The following is a 19,660-nucleotide window of genomic DNA, read 5'->3' as shown; positions in this document are numbered from 1 at the left end:
AGAGGAAGCTGGTGTTGTGTGGGCGGTGGGCGGGGCCATTTAGTTACATGTGCGAACGGCGCCATCTTGCGGTCTCTTCCATTACTGGGCTACCTAACCCTACCTTCTTGTACTGCAACACGGGTTGGTACCGATAAAAATAATAATATAATTGTCATTATTTAGCTGTTGGTCTGCTCCATCTCTGTTTGTCCGCTTCTCTGTGTTTCAAACTATACAATAACTGAAAATAACTCAAATTTGTGCTCCTCGTGTATTAGCATAGTCATTTAGTTAACTACAGTTTCTGCTTAAACGAAGTAACCCAGGAATGTTAGAAAAAAGCCCAAAAGACCTACCGTTCTGAAAGTATTTCTAGAAACATTCCTTTTCTAACTATCTGGATGAAAATATTTCATATCCACTAACTGATTAAAAACAGATACTGCTTGTGTGTTCATGCATCTTGTGGGCAGCCATGTTTGTTGTCATAGAACCTTTTTGTCACCCAGTGGATATTAGGTTATTTTGAGACAATTGTGAAAATACTTTCAGGAGAACAGTAAGTATTTTTAAACTCCCTTTTGTCACATGTTAGCTCTGAACCTGAATGTCTGCTAATAGATGAGGGACTCATACTGGGGCAGCTATAGGATGGCCATCCACTTCTGGTGTCCATCAGAGTTTCTGTGTGCAGCCCTTCAGAACCACTGGATGTCAACTGAGCACCAGCGTCTCAGAGCAAAACAAATGGACACATGGACACATGAACAAATCCATGGATGTAGCAACTGAGCTGAAATGAAACGGCACATAAATTAGGTGAGTAACAATGAAATACGTTGCTTTTACAGTCTTTTGATTTTTGAGGTTACTGTGTAAATGCAGGACTGCACTTTTACTTTTACAATGGAGGTTGCTCTAAGACCATTGTTGTACTTTTTGTCAGATACAAGGGTCTGCCAGGGTCTGAGTGGTGTCAGTTTTATCGTGAGAGTCTACCAGATGCTATACAGCCATTTCCGTGCAGCCCAAAACCAGAAAAGTAGCATTAAAGCAACAATTACTTGTTCATGGTGTCCAGAGTTGGACATCAGAGTTGTCTGTAAGTGTCCTTGTAGTAGTATTATTAAGACTTCAGTCTGTTCATAAGTGTGGGGAGGGCTGGCAGTTTCAAAAGAGGGGACTCAGAGTGTTTGTGCAGCTGCCAAAACATAGAACATAAAGCTTTCAGAGCTTTATCTTTTGAACGCATATAGTTGTTTGTTGCTCTATTAGTGCTACAAATGCAGACTAACAGAAACCTCTAAAATGGGCACCACCTGAGAAATTACAAGCGTGAGTGCTGAAAGCTGCTGCAGCCACTAGAGGCTTGACAGCTATGCACATGTACAGGAGGAACCTGGTGTCAGTCCTGCAACCTTAACATTAAAAGTCAACCACAAGATGCTTGTCATGTTTTATAATTTTTGACTTTCTCCACAGAGACTTTGATATCAATCTGAATTACCAGTAGAGGGGACTCACAGACCACAAAAAGTGATACAGCTCTTTCTTCCTTTGTAATTTGATCAGTTTATATGCCATCAATATTCGGGTTAAGGTCAATATTCCGGTTTCTGAAACATTTGGAATAACCCGTTTACATGCCTAAACAGACAGAGTTACTCCTGTTGTGTGACGCTGTGCTGACGCTGTGTGGCGCTGTGCTGCCGCGTGTGGGTTTCGCCTTGTCTGTTTACCTCTCCTTGTGTATTTCCGGTGGGTTGCGCGCCAGACGCGGCATACAAGTAGTTGCCGTACTCAAAAGACCAAGATTCCTTTCGGATGAAACATGCGCAGAACGCAAATTAATGTTTCTTTCTATGGGGATATTCCGATGCGCGTTTATATGACGAGATATTCGGGTTAGAAAAGGAGTAACCCAGGAGTCTTATTCGGGTTTGTAAAAACCGGAATATGAGCATATTCGGGTTTTTGCGGGTGTTTACATGGCCGTACGCAACCGGGTTATTGCTAATATTCCGGTTATGAAAGGGTTTTTGACTGCATGTAAACGTAGTGAGTTTTATTCAAATACATTTAAAACAGCATTTAATTATACTTAAGAAAATATAATGTTCATGTAGAGACACAAAGCACATCAACTGTTCACAGATTTCTTACTGACAACATCGTAATGGCACCCATTCAGCACGAACACCACACACCTGTGTGAGTCACACAGTCTTATTAAAGTGGCATTGTAACGGCACTTTTGCTGGTGTCTGGATTCAAGTACAGAACCTTCTGCATCCTTGAAATGACATCTCAGATCTAATAACTCTGCTCACTGAGCTATAACCAGAACAGGAAAAGGCCACTTTTATTGAAGAAAAACTAGACTTGTATTAGGAATTAAGTTTTTTTATCAGTGGTTTTGGTATTATTAATTACAGTTGGAATTGCTGAAACTGAAAATATACGGCATGTTTCCACACAACAAACATTAAAGAAGATATTTCAAACTGAATAATTAAGAAAGTCTGCCTTTAGTGTCTATGGCAGTGAGTGAGAGCTCAGTAGTGAGTTTCCCATCAGCTAAGGATTAAAACAAAAACACAAAAGTTCACTTAGGTTAGATATTAACATTGTGGAAAAGAACATCCCTTGTGACTACATTTTAATGCAAACTATGTGCTTATGAAGACAAATTTGCATGTTTGAGCAGGTTAGAAGTAGCCTAGCCACGCTAGACAAACCACGGCAACGAATTTAATTCTCTGCCAGGGTGGGTCTAGTTACCCTCCATAAGGCTCGAGGCTGGATGCTCCTAAAACTGGCCGGACGAATCACCATGAAGTGTAGAGTCAGAAGGCGGGCGTAACTAAGTGACGACAGAGGTGCGACGAGTCTGACAGAAACAACCGGCGCACAATAAACAGTTATCTTTCGACGCGGCTTTGGCCACAGCCCTTAAAGATTTGAAGCTAAAATTCAACTTGAAAGATGAACAAAGGACGGCACTGAAGTGTTTCATTGAGAAGAAAGACATATTTGGTCTTATGCCGACGGGATATAGCAAATCCTTAATATACTAGTTGGCTGCGCTGGTTGGGAAGCTAATGGGACTTAGCCACAATCCGCCGGCGCTCTAGGAACTACGTCAGCCTATTCGTTGCGCTGATTGGTTGTATACCTACCCAATTGCTGCAGAGTGATTTGATAGACAACCTTTTAGCCCGCCTCCCTCCCTGTCGAGCGGCCCTAGACCCTTGTGCCTTCAGAAACATGGGTCTAGCGCGGCTAGGCTAGGTTAGAAGTTTTTTTCTGGTCAAAAACCATTATTCCCCACTCTAACTGGTCATATAACACACCAATAAAAAAAATAAAAAATTGCAAAACCCTTTATCTTGAGAGGAAATGTTCCCAAAACTAAACAATTTTAGCAAATGAAAATTCATACCTTGGGGGTATTTTATGTTGTATACGGGGTCTGTATGTACATGCATGTCAGAGCTTTGAGCAGTCACACGAATACAGAGTTAAGATTCATGCTTGCTTGCAGCCATCTTAATAATCATGGATAAGTGTAAAGACAGTAATAACAAAACAAACAGAGATGTGGTAGTTGTGAATTTTAAACATGATTTAATAAACATACATGTTTTTGCATTGAATTTATCAAGTTTACTATGAGTTAAAAACACACATGTAGCACATGTAGTTTTAGTACAAAACATGACAAAACAAATGCCTTCCAGTTGACATATTTACACTTCCAAAAGTCATGACGGTAAAATTATCAATACGGAAGAGACTGAACAACAAAAGACATTTTTTGATAGCAAAAAAGCACTAACAGCTCTTACAAAGCAAAAAGCTTGCACTTTTAAATATGGATTTTAGTGAATTCAAACCGAATCACAGTCAAAGATATCTGAGGTAAGTCAAGTTATATGGTCAGGTCTCTTTGATATTCAGGTCATGTAGTCACTGGCCACATCAGGCTGACATTAAGTTTTCTGCCACAATTACCAACTTGCCACTTGGGGGAAACCAGTGTTCACAGCTGTCCCCTGTCATGGTATGTACAAAACACAAAGGAAAAAAAAAAGCCCACAAAAACATACATTTGTCCTTAACACTTTTTAAAAGTTTGTTCCAGTGACAATATATTATAAATTATTTGGGTGCATTTTCTTTGCTATCATAAATATAGTAACTCCAAATATACATGATTTTTTAAAAACAAAGTTCTAAGCATCTTATAAATGAATAACTTTTGTGTAATTTTACAAATGTGTACCATGGGCTCATTCAAATTTACCCCCTTTTTAAATGACCTCCTTGTTTGTCAACAGCATGACTTAAAATTTTGCACACTGGATATAAATGGAATTCCTCAGGCTGTGCTGTGACTGGCATCATGGAGGCCATACTTCTCAGTATTCATCATGCTGTTGCCATTGATACGGGGGTGAACGGGAATAGCGGGCGCTTGCAGCATTTTAGACTTTCGCCTGGATGAGCGACAACATGCCAGATAGAAGATCTCTACCACGTTGAGCACCAGAGAGATGCAGGACATAACCAGCATGAAGATGATGAAGATGGTTTTCTCAGTGGGTCGAGACATGTAGCACTCTACAGTGAAGGGGCATGGCGCTCGGGAGCAGACGACTAATGGGTCCATGATGAACCCGTACAGATAATACTGCCCCACAATGAACGCTACCTCCAGAATTATTCTGAAAAATATGGAGGTCATGTAGTTTCCCAGCAGATTGCCTTTGATCTTGACGTGGCCTTTATCGTCACTGTACTTGGGATGTTTGACGATTTCAACATTAGGGTGTTTCTCTCTGTATTCTCTCAGCTTCTTCTCTTTGTGGACGACATGCATGACATGACCAAGGTAGATCAGTGTTGGTGTTGAGACACAAATTATCTGGAGGACCCAGAATCGAATGTGTGAAATTGGGAAGGCGTGGTCGTAGCAGACATTCTTGCAACCAGGTTGTTTGGTGTTACAAATCATATTGGACTGTTCATCACCCCAAACCTGTAATGTTCAGATGAGAAGTTATTGTTATCGTCACAACATTCCAAAAAATGGAGTTACTTCGATGAAGAGGTGCAATGTTTAGTTTCTGCAGCAGCATGAATGTTATGGAGGTGTCACTGAAGTATTGCTGTGTGAAACAATATATGGAAAAGATACAGTAGCCCCTGTGCTGTCACATATTGGTTTTTGGGTTGCCAAAATGTGTGCGGCCTATGTGTGCAGCTAGTGGCTAAATATTAAAACCTATAAAATTACTTGATTTATTGCTGTGGCTAGAGCAAAGGCCAATTTAGATGTACAAAATCAGGCAAAACAGTCTATTGCTATTCTCTTGCCAATGCATCTCGGAAAACTGACTCACAGAGTGATGAATGAGCAGTTCTAACTTAGGATGGTAAATATTTTTAATGATTTAAAAGCGTCAGTATAATCCTAATAAATTATAACCTGATGATTAGTTGTCAAGTTGTATACACTACCAGAACAACATCTGAATTTCACTGTTTCACAATAAATGGGCTTAGCCACCAGAGGGTATTATTTCATCTGAAAGGCCTGAAATCACTAAAGTACTTGAATGGTGCATGAGTTGTGGTTAATACTGTATAAAATAAACAGTGAAAAAGTAGAAGACCTTCTCTGCTCCAGCTCCGAGCACCATGATCCTGAAGATAAAAAGCACGCTGAGCCAGACCTTCCCAACGACAGTGGAGTGGATCTGGACCTTGTCCAGCAGGGCGGACAGAAATCCCCACTCTCCCATGGTTTCTAAAAGCAAATGATACTTTTAGTGATGAATAAGGCGAGAGAAAAATAACAAAAACAAGCATTTCTTAAAATTCATTCACAAACACCTGACAAAGCGAATTATGATTTTGTTGATCTGCAAACTTGAGACTTCAAACTTGAGACAAATGCAGTTAAACATTTGGGGTTTTTCTCTGAGACTTCTCAGAGAAAAACCCCAAATGTTTAATTGCATTTGTTTTCAAATTTTTCAGCTGTCCTCTGTGATGTCTTAAGGAGGTTAAATTGTAATAAAATACACAGCAGAACAGTAGCAGTAACCTGGTGTTAAGTTTTGTGAGATCAATAATCAGTCAGAGTGACATATTACTTTTTAGAACCAATATTATAGCTCCTATAATTGGTTACAACCGAAGAACAAAGTTTGAAAAACACATTAGCAGCAGAAAATCTCTTTAGTTTTAGAGAGGCGGAATCAAGTGCTGATCTATACAATGCTCATAATGTATAGAAGGAGCGATAAAATCTCCATATTTAAATAGATGTATAGATAGGAGAGAATCTTCATTCGTCAGATGAATGCATATGCCTTCTATTTTTTCACCTTAGTATTCTTGCTATGTATTCTGACCATACATCAGCACTGAGCTAATCATATACATTGTAGACAAAACCGATGTTTATATTCACAGATTACAAACAGGACATCAGTTTGTCTATGCTTTCCTGACACACATATCCTAAAAAAATCAAAACACTCTATCAAGTTAAGAAAACATTCACATTAACAAATGCCTGTATCTACCTTAATGTACCTTTGCAGGTGAGATAATGAGATAATTTGTAACTTATTCCAAAATTAATAAATTAATTCAAATTGAATGCTTCTTATAATGTAAATTTTTGTGCAGTAAAAATGACAAGCATTTTGTAAGACAGATAATTTTTCATTTACCTTTAAATTCAAACGGTCCTCTTAGAGACAAACAGAACAGTCACCAGTCGTGTGAGTGAATGCGCTCCGTGCACCAAGCCAAACCTGTCCATGATACCTTGAACTTTAGATTGGACGGAAGTTGCGCAACAGTACGAGTTGTCACGTTGTCATGACATCTGGAAATGATAAATCTCAAGTGGACAAATTTGGGCTGAGCACTGAAAAGATTGTACGTGTTAATGATTGGCAACACTGTAAACCACAATTATCATGTTCATGATTATTCTGCAGCTGTTTGATGCTATTATTATTTATTATCACTTAATGATTGTGCCAAAACTACTCCCCTTTGGCATCTTAGTTTCAAAGAGATTGGTCACTTATGTATTTGCAACGTGTTTTTAGTGAAATAATAACAGAGTCGGGGAGTAAAGGGCATGGACATAACATGAACCCCTGAGCTGAAATGCTGTTCAGTAAAATACAATAACTCTGCAAGACTATGTGAGCATTGAACAGCCACAGGCATTTTAAGACTGTGTCAACATAAAGGCTTAAAATCAGAACAAAGTGAGCAAATCTAGCTTTGTGTGCTTCACCAAAGTACTTGAAATGTAGTTGAATTAAAATGTGTCGGGCAGATCCTGCAGTTCTTATAGATGTATTTCATCCCCGCTATATGCAACACTTTGTTGTTGTTCTTTTGTTGGATTTTTCTGCTGATGTAAATGTCCTTGATATCTGACCATCTATCAGCCATGCCCTGTTCTGAAGTTTTAGTAAGCATGAAGCATTATAATACTGAGTTATTAATCAATCACTGAACAATTGATTGGCAGCATTTTTAAGAGTTAATTAATGGTTAAAGTCATTTCTAAGCAACAATTTAAAGTTTTAGCTCCTCAGGTGGTAATAGTTTAACCTGAACAGACTGAAATATATCACTTGACTCTGGGGATTGAGATTGAGCTGATGAAGGAGAATTTGCTCATTTATAGATCGAATAGTCATTTGATGTAGAAAATAATCAGTAGACTCATTAGTTATGAGCATATATTGTTATTTGCTGCCTTAAAAATATGTAGAAATCAAATGTTTTTAAATGCAAGCTGTTTAGTTGTTAAGTGAAACGTGCAAACCTTTCATCTAAAATTAACAGACTGATGAAGCATGTTTTCCCAACTTAAATCATTTATTAAAAACAATAAAGCATACAAAAATGTCTCTTCCACATCAATAGAAACAGACTTTTTTTTTTACAATAATCGTCATCATCATCATTGTTCAGTAGGAAAATTATTTCAAGTCCTAAATAATAACCATGACAATAACTTAAAGAACACATTCAACAACTGGGCATAAACAACATTCTGTTTTCCTATAGATTTTCAAGTGAGCATCTATAATATAAATACATCATTAGTATTGCACACTATCGTTAGGAGGTCTCCATTTAGTAATACAAGCATAAATGAGTCTGGCAATATTTCCCTAAATATTGGTGTTTTATGAAGATTTTATTTGCACATAATATTGCATTATTACACAGAGCTGTTCTTTTATATTCTGTCATATGCACCACATTGGAAGAAATCTTTAGTCTCTTGGATGTACCTGAACTATGAAACATGGAGAGAAAACATGAAACGAGAAAATACATTTTAAGGGTCACATGAGTGGTATTTAATGATTACTCAGTAGCCGTTTCTCCTCTTTGGCCCCATCCAGGCTTCCTCCAATACTGCGGCTTGTTTCGAGGTCTACATTCGTCTTGTTCTGCTGGAGCGTTTCCTCTGTAGTCGGCCAACTGGGACCTGACAGGCCCGCAGGGTTTTCTGGTGAAGTAATCTTGTATTTGTTAGGGTTGGACCCACATCTTACCCTCCTGCAGATCAGGTAGAACATCTCAATGACATTGAGGAACAGAGAGATGCAGGCCACCACCAGCATGAAGATAATGAAGATGGTTTTCTCTGTGGGTCGGGACATGTAGCACTCCACAGTGAAGGGACATGGCTTCCTAGAGCATGGGAACATGGGCACCATGACAAAGCCATACAAGTAGTACTGTCCCACAATGAAGGCGGCCTCAATGATGATTTTGAACACAAGTTGAGCTAGGTAGCTTCCCAGCAGGTTCCCCTTGATTTTCACCTTTCCCTTTTCATCTGTGTATTTGGACTTTCTGATCAGAATGGGCCCATCAGGGCTGGAAGGCTGCTCCTTCAGCTTTTTCTCCTTGTGGAGGATGTGCATGACGTGGCCCAGGTAGATCAATGTTGGTGTGGAGACGAAGATGATCTGGAGGACCCAGAAGCGAATGTGTGAGATGGGGAAGGTCCAATCGTAGCAGACGTTCTCACAACCAGGTTGCTGAGTGTTACAGATGAAACCGGACTGCTCGTCACCCCAGACGCTCTCAGCACCTGCACCCAGAACCATGATCCTGAACAGGAAGAGGACGCTCATCCAGATCTTCCCAATCACAGTGGAATGGGACTGGACTTTATCCAGCAGTTTGGACAGGAATCCCCAGTCTCCCATCTTTGTTTGTGATGATCAGGTACTAATCTGTGATGAAAGAAACAGAAACAGAATAAAGAGCCATGCTATTAAATAGAACGAACCCCTGATCTTGTTTGCACTGACCTTAAACCACACCTAATTTACTGAAACATTAACCACAACTTCATATTCAATCAATACGCTGCTGGTAGAAGAAAAGAGCGCACTGTTATGTAGATAAATATTTTCTGTTCTTGAACTTCACTACAAGTGATAGAAAAGGAGATCCCATTCTCCTGAACTTTGAGCTTTTTGGTAAATATTTCTCCCAAATAATGACTAATCAGAATTTTGAATGGAGGACTCAGAACGGTGTCATAAAATTGAGACAAAGTAAAAGAAGGTTGGCATTGAGATAAAACTATGAAAGAAGAAGAAAAAAAAACGTTATAAAAGCTGATATCATCATGTTGTATAACATGACTGAAAGCGTCCTTTAAGCATATAGCAGGCGACTTGTGGACAAAACTGAGTACGATAATATCTTTAAAAAAAATCTGATGTACCTTAAATATGTTAATTCTGCTTGAGAAAAATTGATCTGACTAACAGGGAAAAAATCCTTTAGCAACCAATAATATTCTTTCAACAAAATATGAAAAAATATATTTAAACAAACTAAATCTTGATATTATCAAATGTTGAAACATTTTTCTTTAATTTGTGAAGCAGTAAGTTGCCGTAGCAGAGAAGAGAGATCTGTTCATCTTACCTGCTGACCCGATCAGAAAGAACTGTGTGTGGTAGGGACAGATCGCTGACTGGCTGGACCTTGGAGTTGTGTGCTGGCTTAGGGGCACTGATGAGGGATCACATTGCGCAACACACATCTGGCTTTATTGTCACGTTGTACCCGTCAGCAAACGAGTGTAGAAAAAGGACCAGTTTGTAATAATTGACAGGTGTGCAGAGGAGAAGATCTGTCTCTGTTGAAATGCCACTGAATGTTTGAAAACAAATAAGGAAATGCACGGTAATCATTAAGACAAGGATGATTAAAGATACTGCTTTTATTCAAATATTAGGCGCAGATTTAAATAGGCTCACAAATGATAAACCCCTGTATACTTGTAAATACACAGCCTGTCCAAAAAAAGTCACCACTTGGATTTACCTAAACAAATAGGTAAGAGCCTTCCATTGGATAATTACTGTACTGATGAACATGTTTCAGCTACAACAACTTATTTAACCCTAGCTGATGCAGTGAGGAGCTTCTCATTTCTGAAACAACCATGTCAGAAGGCATATCCTGTGGTCATGGAAAGGATGTTATTCTGTCTAGGAAAGGTCAAATTATTGGCCTGCATCAAGCAAAGAAAACAGCTAAAGAGATTTCTGAAACTGCTAAAATCAGGTTAAGAACCATCCAACACATTATATCCTGAAGGATAGTGGTGACCCATCATCTTCAAGGAAGAAATGTGGTCGGAACAAACTCTTAGATGATCGTGATTGGAGATCTCTTCAACGCTTGGTGAAATCATATGATAAGACATCAACAGTAGAACTCATGGCTATGTTTATTAGTGACAGTAAGAGCATTTCAACAAACAAAATGTGAAAGGAGTGGATCAGGGAGCATGGGACATCATTTTATATATATATCAATATAGACAATGAAGTATTGTGGTGAATTTTAGTGACTTCATCATAAACAGATTGTCTCAACTTACAGCCAGATGCATACTCATTTGCTCTTCTTTGTGACTCACAGTAATATTCACGTAAAATGTGTCAAAGCAGACCATTATAAATGAAGCATTGTGGTGTTGGAGAGATAACCCAGTCTATAAATAATATACTTCAGATGTAAGGTAGTGCTTGTTTGGTGCAGAATGCAGCAAAAAGTATCACAATGTTTACATTTGTTTTTAATGGAAAAGAGAAAAAAACGTTCACTCTATAACCATGACTGCATCATAACCATAACCAGCCATTTTTAAAATGTACTGTTGAAAAAAACACAGATTTTTTTTTTTTGCAAAATTGTTTAGTAAGAGGTACGAAACATGTTGAAATTTAAACTCTGCAGGCTTATATTGTAAATTTCCAGAGGCTTGTCAATAGTTACAAAGCTTAACTACATCTAACATTATTCTCTAAAGACACAGTTAACTAATTGCATTGTATACATTTAGTAAATAGTAGCTTTATTTATACAATGGTAGATTAATGGCTCACTTTATTAGTAAAAAAATGCAGAGGTTTGAATGTGAAATCTAACACAGTAAGAAAAGTAGAATTTCTTTGTAGTCAAATCTGAATACAATGCTTATTAAATCAAGAATCAAAACGTTAGTATAAAAATGTCAAAAATCAACAAAATCTATCACAAATCTAATCTAATTTACAGTGTATTAAAATGATTAAGTCTGTGAATTTCAAGAAAACCTTTCTTCTTATAACAATATGTCACGCTGCTCTCTTGAAGTTAGTCAGTTTAGGCAACATTTTACATGTGAATGAGTTTTGTTTGCAGAAGCTGCTCCCTGCTTCTTCCTTTACTGCTCCCCCTCCCCCATTCTCCCCAAAGCCAAAGCACACAAATACTGGAAACCACTAAAAAAGGACACGTACAACCTACCATTGCCCTCATGCTTCAGATGTGGATCTCCCCTACGTTGTTGTTCCCAGATGATATATTTTTAGCAACCTCGCTAACCCCTCCCGTCATCCCTCTCACCCCTAACTTTCGCCCTTGCATCTCCAGGTCCAGGTTGACACAGTTCTGGCGCATCTCGTCCCGGCTTTTAAAACCTTTATTTTCTGAAGCTGGAGGTGTCACAGGGGTCACGGTGTAGTCCTGCCTCCTCGCCAGGCACTCCTTCACAGCTTTCACGCACAGATAGAGCAGCTCAACCATGCAGAGGACGAGGGAGACAACTGCTGTCACCAGCATGAACCAGATGATGACCGACTTCTCCGTGGGCCTGGACAGGAAGCAGTCCACCTTGTGAGGGCAGGGGGAGCGGGCACAGATGTAGCGACTCTCCAGAGTGAAACCGTAAAGAAAGTACTGGCCCACGATGAACAAAGCTTCCAGCAAAATCTTGGCCACAAGATGGATGACGTAACTGCAAAGGAGTCGGCCACGGATGCTGATCGTGCCATTGCTTTTAGTGTACTTGGGAACTTTGTAGGTCTTTCTGAGGAACAGAGCAGCTTGGCCTTCCAACTCTGCATGCTTCCTCATCCTCTCCTTCATCTTTGATTGGGAGAACAAGAAGACTTAGACATTGTCCAGTTTTCAGAAAGAGACAGATTTAAAATGTAGGTATACTGAAGGTGAAAACAAATGGATGAAAGAACCAACATGAATGCAGCTTTAGTTTTGGCAGTGTGAATATGGATGAAAGTTCATGAAGCTGTCGGAGCAGTTTCAGAACTTTTTTGTTGAAACAATTTTCCTTGTTGCTGTACTCCCACATGAGCAAAGGGTTTATGCAGGGTCAAACAATCTTTCTGTAACTTTACTAAGACCCTGGTTCTTGCTGTTGAAACAATAGGCCGCTTTCCACTGCAGGAACTTGCAGATCATTTGAAGGTGGTTTAAACCTTCGAGTGCTCAAACCACAAGGACTGGCCCTGTAGAACATCTTTTAGGGACATTTTCAGAGGAGAAGAAAGGGCTGCTAAAATGTTGCTTTGCATATCTGAACACTGATCGGTTAAAGTCAGAGAGAACAACGAGTGCCCTCTGGATGTACTTGTTGAATAGCAGTTTCCTCCTCCAACATCACCACCATCAAAATAAAATTCACCTCATAGGCTAATATCAGAAAACCACCCTGACTCTGTTTCATGTATTCTCATAGAAGTGAAATGACTGCTATCGTTGTTGTCGTGCACTCTGAGTTAACACAGCACAATGCAAGCAGAAAGGCTGAAAGGTCTCTGCCCTGAGTTCCTGCAGTGGAAAGCCATCTAGAGATAGAGGAACAAAGCCCCTCCAGATGTTCTTGGGAAAAGTTCCTGCAGTGCAACCACATCTCACCTCAATGTGGTCAGAACTAAAAAAAAAAAAAAAACACTTTAAATATAACACACACACAGACAGAGCAACTTTAGCATTAGTTTGGTCTTTCTGGATACCTAAAGAATGCTATTTTAATATTTTTCACCAGCATGTTGCTTACTTTCATACAGGCAGGTTTTAGGGTTTATCAGAATTTGTTTGCAGGAAATAGTTACCTAAAGGAGTTGGTGAAAGTGGGTCACTTAGACTCAACTGTACAGTACATGTAGTCTAAAATCAAAATGATGAGGTAAAAATAAGAAAACCTAATTCAAACTGCAGAATTAGTGAACATTTTCAGACAAACTACATTATTGGGACCAAGAGGATGTTACAAAATGGTAACATGCACTTTGATCCAAATGTTTTAACAGGATGGGAAGGAACCTTGCTCTTACTCCCTGTCTACAGGCGTGGCAACTATTGACAAACCAAATATCGACTAGTCATGCTATCACGCTACGCCTACTGCAGCGACACACCTTCTTCTCAGCGTGGATCACATGAAGGACGTGACCGAGGTACAGCAGCTTTGGAGTTGCTATAGCGAGTATCTGAAGAACCCAAAAGCGTACGTGGGAGATGGGGAAGGCGAGGTCGTAGCAGACATTCTCACATCCGGGCTGCTGAGTGTTGCAGACAAAATCAGACTGCTCATCTCCCCACACCTGGATGAGATCACAGGAAAAAGATGAAGAGGAGGTTATACATAAAACTCCAAAAAAAAGTGCAGTATTAATGATTTTTGCTGCCTTGTAACTTAAAGTTTTGTGGCCCAGTGCTAGCAGTTCTGGCTTCTAAATGACTTTTTCTCACCGAATGTTGTGAATTTAGTATATTGTCAATGCAGATGGCTGTTGATATATTTGCAATTTTAAACAATTATCCCATCATATTCAAACTTCTATTGTTGCAGAGACTGGAATCTCAAGGAAATTCTCAATTAAAAAAATGTATGACTGACATAATCATCTTTCAGTCTGGCTTTAGATCAGGTCACCATAACAGCAGCTACTGTAAGTTGGTAACGAATGACATTATCCTTATCTAAAGTTGATTATGAATGTTAAGAAAATCTGCAGGTACTCCCTACAGGTACTTGGATACCTGGATGGATGAAAGGCTCTCTTTTAGAGTACATATTGTAGCTCTGTAGTAAAAACTGAAGGACAGGATCAGTTTTTATGATCAGAATATGGCCTGGCTAGTTTAGCAGTTAGGACAATGCTTGTTTAGCTTACAGTGTTTTAGACTATGGCGACGTTATTTGTATGCATGCATCTGTGCACAGTGTTCAATACAGATCATGCGTACTTCATGATCTGATTTCTTGGCCCTGATGACAGCAGCACTGGAATTTTTTCATTTATGCAGACTGCCCAGGATTCCTCTGAACTTGGGATAACTAGCTGTTATGCACTATGACACTTCTGGATCTTCCTGAGCAACACTGGAATGTGTGTGTGAGTGAATACATGAGCAGACCCTCTCAGCACCGGTGTGCAGGACCATGATGCGGAAGACAAACAGCACAGTGAGCCAGACTTTCCCGATCACTGTGGAGTTGCTCTGCACTTTATCCAGCAGGCGGCTCAACAGTTGCCAATCACTCATTTTAGTCCTCAGTTATCCTGGTTTGTGTTTGGGGAGATGGAATGAAAATAAACCACAATGAGACTCAGATAGATCCAATACAGTAGTCTCTAAAGGTATACTCACAATATTTGAGGTATATACACTCTTATAGAAAAATTTTTTAAATTAATTGTAGCCTGAGATTATTCTTTTTTTTATATCACCAAATGGGTTATAATGTCTGAAGACGTAAAAACCACAGGTGATCTGTCACTTGTGAAAGTCAGACTCTCTCACACGGCCAAACTTTTATCATCCCTCACAGTCTTGTTACTTTGTAGATAGAAGTCACAGCTGCTAACTTCAAGGTTCCAAAACACACTTATCTGCCAGACACCAAAACCTTCACCTTTATGATTACCAACTGTTGCAAATCTTTAATTAAAGAATGCCATACATTGAACTCAGCGACTCATGCACAAATACGGATTGACCTGGCTGAATAGATTAGGCTGGTATCAATTTAGGTTTTGAATCAGTCAGAAAGTTTTATTTTTCAGAGTTCCGTTTTGTTCATTCTGCATTCTATGCCTCAGATTGCAGAGCTTTGCTTGGATTTTTACAACACTTGTATTTGATTAGTAGCTCTTAGAAAGTTAAATGTTGGTACTACTTTCCAATCCTTATTCACACACAGTCTGTCAGAGCTTCTCTTAATTGCATTCATATATGTACAAATAGCACACGTATTAATCTTACTTTAGTGGTACAGACAAAACCCGACTTATGGCATAAATATATTCCAACGTATATATATATATAATTGTTCTGATCAATTTACATAAATTAGCAACTTACCAGCTGATCAAACTGAAGAAAACGATACAAGGTGAACAAAGACAGTGATGCCTGAAGATGCTGATGGAAAAAAGAAGCAAAGAACAAGCTGTCCTTGTTTTATAGTTCATCTGGGGACTTATCTGGAAGGACACCATCCTAACCACAACAACAAACCCCCTGTCGTGAATGTGAGTGGCTGGTAACAGCAAAAACTGTGCTGAAGTTTAACCTATCATCCTCTTTGCTCTTGTTTATTATTCTATTTTGTTTCTGTGGCAGAAAAAGAATGGTCACCTATATTTCTTTTTTCTTACAGAGCTGTTGAGAAGTAAAAGTGGAGAAGTTTGATGAGGGAGATAATCGTGTGAGTCCACCGCTGTGGCACAAAAGGATTACTGAACACTACAAATTACAAGAAAAAATCTGCTCCTAACCAATTTATAAATATCACGTAAAGGTTCATTTAGTAACTGTTTTGGAGCTTTCTCAATATTTTCTCAATATCAAGACATTGTCAAGTCAAAATGCAAGCAATGATATGTTCTTATTTCATCTAGACGTTGACCAACATACTTTCTTTCAGGGTCATTAACGATGTAATCAGTAATCAAGGGAATCAATAACTGAACGTATATATATATATATATATATATATATATATATATATATATATATTTGAATTTCTATATTTTAAATATATATACACTCACACATATTCATATGAATATGTGTGAGTGTATATATATTTAAAATATAGAAATTCAAATCTAAACTATAGAATAACAAAAGCTATAACATTGAACTTCATTTAAATGCATTAATTTCTCTTTTAAATCTGTTTCATTAAAAGAACGTTTTAGCATTTATACTTTAGTGTTGATTGGCTGATACTTGTTCAGTGTAATCAATCAGATGTTGTGAAATTTCATCAATTTTAACTGAAGAAATAATGGGTTTGTTGGATCTCTAGATTTTTTTTCGACCGATTATTCTTATGGCTTTTTTCTGTAAAATGAAAATTAACTTAGTGTTTGTCTTACTGTCATTTCCCCAAACTTCAATGCACTAGATCGGATATAGTTTTTTTTTTTTTTCAGATCCTGGTGTCATGTTTAAATCAAAACAAAGCAGCCAGGTTTTGTCTTGTGTTTATGGCAAACTGCACCTCACGTGTGTTGATAGCTTGCCAACAGTCTCTGACCTGGCTCATCTGAGGGGTCACAGATTCAACTCTGGCAGCCAGCAGTGTCTGTTCGTAGATGTAAATGATTTACACCTTTCTGAGGAGAAAAACAAAGTGTGCCTGGCCTTCATCATATAGATCAGAGGCAGTGTATTACATAATTTGCTGTAAACTAAATGAGCTTCAATCAGAAATAGGACAGTTTACCTCAGTTTACCTCAGCCACTAAGATACATAGATGATATACAGTAGTGCTTTAAAGTTTACGAACCCTTCAAAATTTTATAGAATTCTGCATAAATATAACCTAAAACATAAGTAGATTTTCATGCAAATCCTTAAAGTAGGTAAAAACAACCCAATTAAATCGATAAATGAGAAAATTTCTGATCTAATCTCTCATCAATCCCTCACATGAGCTTGGAGAAACTTTAATCCATTGCTCCATACAGAACAGCTTCAACTCAGGGAACTTGCTGGGTTTTCACACGTGCACTGCTCACTTCAGGCCCTTCTACAGCATTTCTATTTAGTTTCAGGTCAGGACTTTGACTTGCTTGTTCCAAAACATTAACTTTGTTCTTTAACTCATCTCTGGTAAAACAGCTTGTTTGCTCAGAGTCACAGTCTTGCCATGTGACCCACTTTATCTTTAGATTCATTTAACACACAAATGCCCCGTCAGTTTTATTTAAAATTCCTTGGTATTGCAGCAAAAACGTTGCAGAAATTAGCCATAAAAATAAGCCACAAAATTTAGAGACATTTGCCTCATACGCAGCTGCATTAAACAATGCAGATAAAAGTGTAGTCCGCAACACACGTACACTTTGAAAATTGCAGTTGTTTATCAGGGACACCACTTAAGTATATAATCAAGACCACTTAAGAGACATTTATCAAGGATATTTCAGGTTCAATAATCATTAATCAATCAAATCTACGTATTTAATTCTGATTTCATTGACCTCCAGTTCCCCAAACAAAGAAATACACGGCAGAACCGATGATAATTCTGCACAAACATTTAGTAACTACACACGTGGACAAAATTGTTGGTACCCCTCAGTTAAAGAAGGAAAAACCCACAATTCTCACTGAAATCACTTGAAACTCACAAAAGTAACAAATAAAAATTTATTGAAAATTAAATAATCAAAATCAGCCATCACTTTTGAATTGTTGATTAACATAATTATTTAAAAAAAAACAAACTAATGAAATAGGGCTGGACAAAAATGATGGTACCCATAACTTAATATTTTGTTGCACAACCTTTTGAGGCAATCACTGCAATTAAACGATTTCTGTATTTGTCAATGAGCGTTCTGCAGCTGTCAACAGGTATTTTGGCCCACTCCTCATGAGCAAACAGCTCCAGTTGTCTCAGGTTTGATGGGTGTCTTCTCCAAATGGCATGTTTCAGCTCCTTCCACATATGTTCAATGGGATTCAGATCTGGGCTCATAGAAGGCCACTTTAGAATAGTCCAACGCTTTTCTCTCAGCCATTCTTGGGTGTTTTTGGCTGTGTGTTTTGGATCGTTGTCCTGTTGGAAGACCCATGACCTGCGACTGAGACCAAGCTTTCTGACACTAGGCAGCACATTTCTCTCCAGAATGCCTTGATAGTCTTCAGATTTCATCGTACCTTGCACACTTTCAAGACACCCTGTGCCAGATGCAGCAAAGCAGCCCCAAAACATTACTGAGCCTCCTCCATGTTTCACCGTAGGGACAGTGTTCTTTTCTTCGTATGCTTGGTTTTTGAGTCTATGAACATAGAGTTGATGTGCCTTACCAAAAAGCTCCAGTTTGGTCTCATCTGTCCAAAGGACATTCTCCCAGAAGCTTTGTGGCTTGTCAACATGCATTTTTGCAAATTCCAGTCTGGCTTTTTTATGAGTTTTTTTCAGCAGTGGTGTCCTCCTTGGTCGTCTCCCATGAAGTCCACTTTGGCTCAAACAACGACGAATGGTGCGATCTGACACTGATGTACCTTGGCCTTGGAGTTCACCTTTAATTTCTTTGGAGGTTGCTCTGGGCTCTTTGGATACAATTCGAACGATCCGTCTCTTCAATTTGTCATCAATTGTCCTCTTGCGGCCACGTCCAGGGAGGTTGGCTACTGTCCCGTGGGTCTTGAACTTCTGAATCATATGAGCCACCGTTGTCACAGGAACTTCAAGCTGTTTAGAGATGGTCTTATAGCCTTTACCTTTAAGATGTTTGTCTATAATTTTTTTTCGGATGTCCAGGGACAATTCTCTCCTTCGCTTTCTGTTGTCCATGTTCAGTGTGGTACACACCTTTTCACCAAACAGCAGGGTGACTACTTGTCTCCCTTTAAATAGGCAGACTGACTGATTATGAGTTTGAAAACACCTGTGATGTCAATTAAATGACACACCTGAGTTAATCATGTCACTCTGGTCAAATAGTTTTCAATCTTTTATAGAGGTACCATCATTTTTGTCCAGGCCTGTTTCATTAGTTTGTTTTTTTAAATAATTATGTTAATCAACAATTCAAAAGTAATGGCTGTTTTTGATTATTTAATTTTCAATAAATTTTTATTTATTGTTACTTTTGTGAGTTTCAAGTGATTTCAGTGAGAATTGTGGGTTTTTCCTTCTTTAACTGAGGGGTACCAACAATTTTGTCCACGTGTGTAATACTACAAACAAACAATGAACAACAGATTGTGGATAAATGAATTAATAAACTCAGATCAACAAAGTAATTAACTGTGATTGTCACTGGAAGCAGT

At 38.6% G+C, this 19,660-nt stretch overlaps 3 protein-coding genes across 3 annotated transcripts; all 3 read right to left on the bottom strand.

The window, feature by feature from the left end:
• Nucleotides 1–3,596: 3,596 nt before the first annotated feature.
• Nucleotides 3,597–6,815, bottom strand: LOC110966209 (gap junction Cx32.2 protein-like). The gene is made up of 3 exons (XM_022215502.2): nt 6,729–6,815; nt 5,661–5,794; nt 3,597–5,023 (listed from the first exon to the last, which is right to left on the bottom strand). Exons 2-3 carry the CDS (start codon nt 5,787–5,789, stop codon nt 4,364–4,366), a joined length of 789 nt encoding a protein of 262 aa, XP_022071194.1. The 5' UTR covers nt 5,790–5,794; nt 6,729–6,815; the 3' UTR covers nt 3,597–4,363.
• A 1,068-nt stretch (nt 6,816–7,883) lies between these two features.
• gja13.1 (gap junction protein alpha 13.1) lies at nt 7,884–10,100 on the bottom strand. The gene is made up of 2 exons (XM_022215500.2): nt 9,988–10,100; nt 7,884–9,281 (listed from the first exon to the last, which is right to left on the bottom strand). The coding sequence occupies exon 2, from the start codon at nt 9,252–9,254 to the stop codon at nt 8,394–8,396; it is 861 nt and encodes a 286-aa protein (XP_022071192.1). The 5' UTR covers nt 9,255–9,281; nt 9,988–10,100; the 3' UTR covers nt 7,884–8,393.
• Nucleotides 10,101–11,397: 1,297 nt separating this feature from the next.
• Nucleotides 11,398–14,908, bottom strand: LOC110966219 (gap junction Cx32.7 protein-like). The gene is made up of 3 exons (XM_022215513.2): nt 14,779–14,908; nt 13,776–13,961; nt 11,398–12,483 (listed from the first exon to the last, which is right to left on the bottom strand). Exons 1-3 carry the CDS (start codon nt 14,905–14,907, stop codon nt 11,878–11,880), a joined length of 921 nt encoding a protein of 306 aa, XP_022071205.1. The 5' UTR covers nt 14,908; the 3' UTR covers nt 11,398–11,877.
• Between the last annotated feature and the right edge of the window lie 4,752 nt (nt 14,909–19,660).

This window comes from Acanthochromis polyacanthus, chromosome 16 (assembly GCF_021347895.1).
Source record: "Acanthochromis polyacanthus isolate Apoly-LR-REF ecotype Palm Island chromosome 16, KAUST_Apoly_ChrSc, whole genome shotgun sequence".
Classification (NCBI taxonomy): domain Eukaryota; kingdom Metazoa; phylum Chordata; class Actinopteri; family Pomacentridae; genus Acanthochromis; species Acanthochromis polyacanthus.
This window is presented reverse-complemented; position numbering and strand designations above follow the sequence as displayed.

Excerpts from the sequence above, each read along its gene's own strand:
- LOC110966209 (XM_022215502.2), bottom strand. The coding sequence starts at position 5,789 with ATGGGAGAGTGGGGATTTCTGTCCGCCCTGCTGGACAAGGTCCAGATC. Across the intron at positions 5,024-5,660 it reads TCGGAGCTGGAGCAGAGAAG|GTTTGGGGTGATGAACAGTC; the intron begins GTCTTCTACTTT and ends TGAACATTACAG.
- gja13.1 (XM_022215500.2), bottom strand. The coding sequence starts at position 9,254 with ATGGGAGACTGGGGATTCCTGTCCAAACTGCTGGATAAAGTCCAGTCC.
- LOC110966219 (XM_022215513.2), bottom strand. The coding sequence starts at position 14,907 with ATGAGTGATTGGCAACTGTTGAGCCGCCTGCTGGATAAAGTGCAGAGC. Across the intron at positions 13,962-14,778 it reads TGCACACCGGTGCTGAGAGG|GTGTGGGGAGATGAGCAGTC; the intron begins GTCTGCTCATGT and ends GATCTCATCCAG. Across the intron at positions 12,484-13,775 it reads TGATCCACGCTGAGAAGAAG|ATGAAGGAGAGGATGAGGAA; the intron begins GTGTGTCGCTGC and ends TCCCAATCAAAG.